Genomic DNA, 5,000 nt, shown 5'->3' with positions numbered 1-5,000 from the left:
ACAGCTTCCTGCGCCAGGAACACCTCCCCAAACTCTGTCCTACTGCACTCAGCTACGCCTGGCCCTACGCCTTCACCAGGCTACAGCTGCTGCTGCCACTGGTTGACCCCAAGTATGTACACCACACACACACACACACACACACACACACACACACACACACACACACACACACACACACACACACACACACACACACACACACACACACAAACGTATGTAGTTGTATCTGTAGTTGTATCTGTAGTTGTATCTGTAGCTGTATCTGTATCTGTAGCTGTAGCTGTATCTGTATCTGTGTCTGTATCTGTAGCTGTATCTGTATCTGTAGCTGTAGCTGTATCTGTAGCTGTAGTTGTATCTGTATCTGTAGCTGTATCTGTATCTGTAGCTGTATCTGTATCTATATCTGTAGTTGTATTTGTAGCTGTATCTGTATCTGTATCTGTAGCTGTAGCTGTATCTGTAGCTGTATCTGTATCTGTATCTGTAGCTGTATCTGTATCTGTATCTGTATGTATCTGTATCTGTATCTGTATGTATCTGTATCTGTATCTGTAGCTGTATCTGTATCTGTATCTGTAGTTGTATCTGTATCTGTATCTGTAGCTGTAGTTGTATCTGTATCTGTATCTGTAGCTGTAGTTGTATCTGTAGCTGTAGTTGTATCTGTATCTGTAGTTGTATCTGTAGCTGTATCTGTATCTGTATCTGTAGTTGTATTTGTAGCTGTATCTGTATGTATCTGTGTCTGTATCTGTATCTGTTGCTGTAGCTTTAGTTGTATTTGTAGCTGTATCTGTATCTGTAGCTGTATCTGTAGTTGTATTTGTAGCTGTATCTGTATCTGTAGTTGTATTTGTAGCTGTATCTGTATCTGTAGCTGTAGCTGTATCTGTATCTGTATCTGTATCTGTTTGTATCTGTATGTATCTGTATCTGTAGCTGTAGTTGTATTTGTATCTGTAGCTGTAGCTATATCTGTATCTGTAGCTGTATCTGTATCTGTATGTATCTGTAGCTGTATCTGTAGCTGTATCTGTATGTATCTCGCTGTATCTGTAGCTGTATGTATCTAGCTGTATCTGTAGCTGTAGCTGTATCTGTATCTGTATCTGTTTGTATCTGTATGTATCTGTATCTGTAGCTGTACCTGTATTTGTATCTGTAGCTGTAGCTATATCTGTATCTGTAGCTGTATCTGTATCTGTATGTATCTGTAGCTGTATCTGTAGCTGTATCTGTATGTATCTCGCTGTATCTGTAGCTGTATGTATCTAGCTGTATCTGTAGCTGTAGTTGTATCTGTATATGTATGTATCTGTATCTGTAGCTGTATCTGTAGCTGTAGCTGTAGCTGTATCTGTATATGTATGTATCTGTATCTGTATCTGTATCTGTAGCTGTAGTTGTATCTGTATATGTATGTATCTGTATCTGTAGCTGTAGCTGTATCTGTATCTGTAGCTGTATCTGTATGTATCTGTGTCTGTATCTGTATCTGTTGCTGTAGCTTTAGTTGTATCTGTATCTGTATGTATCTGTATCTGTAGCTGTATCTGTATCTGTATGTATCTGTATCTGTATGTATCTGTATGTATCTGTATGATCTGTATCTGTATGTATCTGTATGTATCTGTATGATCTGTATCTGTATGTATCTGTATCTGTATCTGTATCTGTATCTGTATCTGTATGTATCTGTATCTGTATGTATCTGTATGTATCTGTATCTGTATGTATCTGTATCTGTATGTATCTGTATGTATCTGTATGTATCTGTATGTATCTGTATCTGTATGTATCTGTATCTGTATGTATCTGTATGTATCTGTATGTATCTGTATGATCTGTATCTGTATGTATCTGTATCTATATCTGTATCTGTAGCTGTATCTGACATTTATTAGGACCACTATACTGTTGTTTATTGATTATTGATTAGATTTATTAGGACCACTATACTGTTGTTTATTGATTATTGATTAGATTTATTAGGACCACTATACTGTTGTTTATTGATTATTGATTAGATTTATTAGGACCACTATACTGTTGTTTATTGATTATTGATTAGATTTATTAGGACCACTATACTGTTGTTTATTGATTATTGATTAGATTTATTAGGACCACTATACTGTTGTTTATTGATGTATTGACATACACACACTAACACCCACATACACTGACACACACACACTAACACCCACATACACTGACACACACACACTAACACCCACATACACTGACACACACACACTAACACCCACATACACTGACACACACACTAACACCCACATACACTGACACACACACTAACACCCACATACACTGACACACACACACTAACACCCACATACACTGACACACACACACTAACACCCACATACACTGACACACACACACTAACACCCACATACACTGACACACACACACTAACACCCACATACACTGACACACACACACTAACACCCACATACACTGACACACACACACTAACACCCACATACACTGACACACACACACTAACACCCACACACACTCACACACACACACACACTAACACCCACATACACTAACACCCACACACTAACACCCACACACACTGACACACACACACTAACACCCACATATACTGACACACACACACTAACACCCACATACACTGACACACACACTAACACCCACACCCACATACACTGACACACACACACTAACACCCACACCCACATACACTGACACACACACTAACACCCACATACACTGACACACACACTAACACCCACATACACTGACACACACACTAACACCCACACCCACATACACTGACACACACACACTAACACCCACATACACTGACACACACACTAACACCCACACCCACATACACTGACACACACACACTAACACCCACACCCACATACACTGACACACACACTAACACCCACATACACTGACACACACACTAACACCCACACCCACATACACTGACACACACACACTAACACCCACATACACTGACACACACACTAACACCCACACCCACATACACTGACACACACACACTAACACCCACATACACTGACACACACACACTAACACCCACATACACTGACACACACACACTAACACCCACATACACTGACACACACACACTAACACCCACATACACTGACACACACACACTAACACCCACACACACTCACACACACACACACACTAACACCCACATACACTAACACCCACACACTAACACCCACACACACTGACACACACACACTAACACCCACATATACTGACACACACACACTAACACCCACATACACTGACACACACACTAACACCCACACCCACATACACTGACACACACACACTAACACCCACACCCACATACACTGACACACACACTAACACCCACATACACTGACACACACACTAACACCCACACCCACATACACTGACACACACACACTAACACCCACATACACTGACACACACACTAACACCCACACCCACATACACTGACACACACACACTAACACCCACACCCACATACACTGACACACACACTAACACCCACATACACTGACACACACACTAACACCCACACCCACATACACTGACACACACACACTAACACCCACATACACTGACACACACACACTAACACCCACATACACTGACACACACACTAACACCCACACCCACATACACTGACACACACACTAACACCCACATACACTGACACACACACTAACACCCACACCCACATACACTGACACACACACACTAACACCCACATACACTAACACCCACACACACACTAACACCCACATACACTGACACACACACACTAACACCCACATACACTGACACACACACACTAACACCCACATACACTGACACACACACACTAACACCCACATACACTGACACACACACTAACACCCACACCCACATACACTGACACACACACACTAACACCCACATACACTGACACACACACTAACACCCACACCCACATACACTGACACACACACACTAACACCCACACCCACATACACTGACACACACACTAACACCCACATACACTGACACACACACTAACACCCACACCCACATACACTGACACACACACACTAACACCCACATACACTGACACACACACACTAACACCCACATACACTGACACACACACTAACACCCACACCCACATACACTGACACACACACTAACACCCACATACACTGACACACACACTAACACCCACACCCACATACACTGACACACACACACTAACACCCACATACACTAACACCCACACACACACTAACACCCACATACACTGACACACACACACTAACACCCACATACACTGACACACACACACTAACACCCACATACACTGACACACACACACTAACACCCACATACACTGACACACACACTAACACCCACATACACTGACACACACACTAACACCCACATACACTGACACACACACACTAACACCCACACCCACATACACTGACACACACACACTAACACCCACATACACTGACACACACACTAACACCCACATACACTGACACACACACTAACACCCACATACACTGACACACACACACTAACACCCACACCCACATACACTGACACACACACTAACACCCACATACACTGACACACACACACTAACACCCACACCCACATACACTGACACACACACACTAACACCCACACCCACATACACTGACACACACACACTAACACCCACATACACTAACATCCACACACATACCCACAATTTAAGCTGCTGCAATACTGTTTACTATTATTATTATTACTGTGACTATGTGTGTGATGTAACTGTGTGTGGTGTGACTGTGTGTGTGTGGTGTGGTGTGTGTGTTACAGCAGTCCGGTGAATGCTAAGAAGACCTCGTCGGCGGGCTCCAGTGACAGCTCCATCTCTCTGTGGCGGAACTACCTGATCCTGT

General features: G+C 42.8%; 1 protein-coding gene across 10 annotated transcripts in view; it reads left to right on the top strand.

The window, feature by feature from the left end:
- LOC106563781 (protein furry homolog) overlaps positions 1-5,000 on the top strand; it is a 267,082-nt gene that overhangs the window by 169,623 nt on the left and 92,459 nt on the right. For all 10 annotated transcript variants that reach the window (XM_045690192.1, XM_045690187.1, XM_045690188.1 and 7 more), the window contains exons 21-22: positions 1-112; positions 4,918-5,000. The exon at positions 1-112 is cut by the window's left edge and continues 148 nt beyond it; the exon at positions 4,918-5,000 is cut by the window's right edge and continues 107 nt beyond it. In XM_045690192.1, coding sequence (XP_045546148.1) covers positions 1-112; positions 4,918-5,000 — 195 coding nt within the window. The remainder of the gene's footprint in view (positions 113-4,917) is intronic.

Source organism: Salmo salar, chromosome ssa11, assembly GCF_905237065.1.
Source record: "Salmo salar chromosome ssa11, Ssal_v3.1, whole genome shotgun sequence".
NCBI classification, from domain to species: Eukaryota; Metazoa; Chordata; class Actinopteri; order Salmoniformes; family Salmonidae; genus Salmo; species Salmo salar.
Note: the sequence above shows the minus strand (reverse complement) of the source record. Positions and strands in the feature narration are given on the sequence as shown.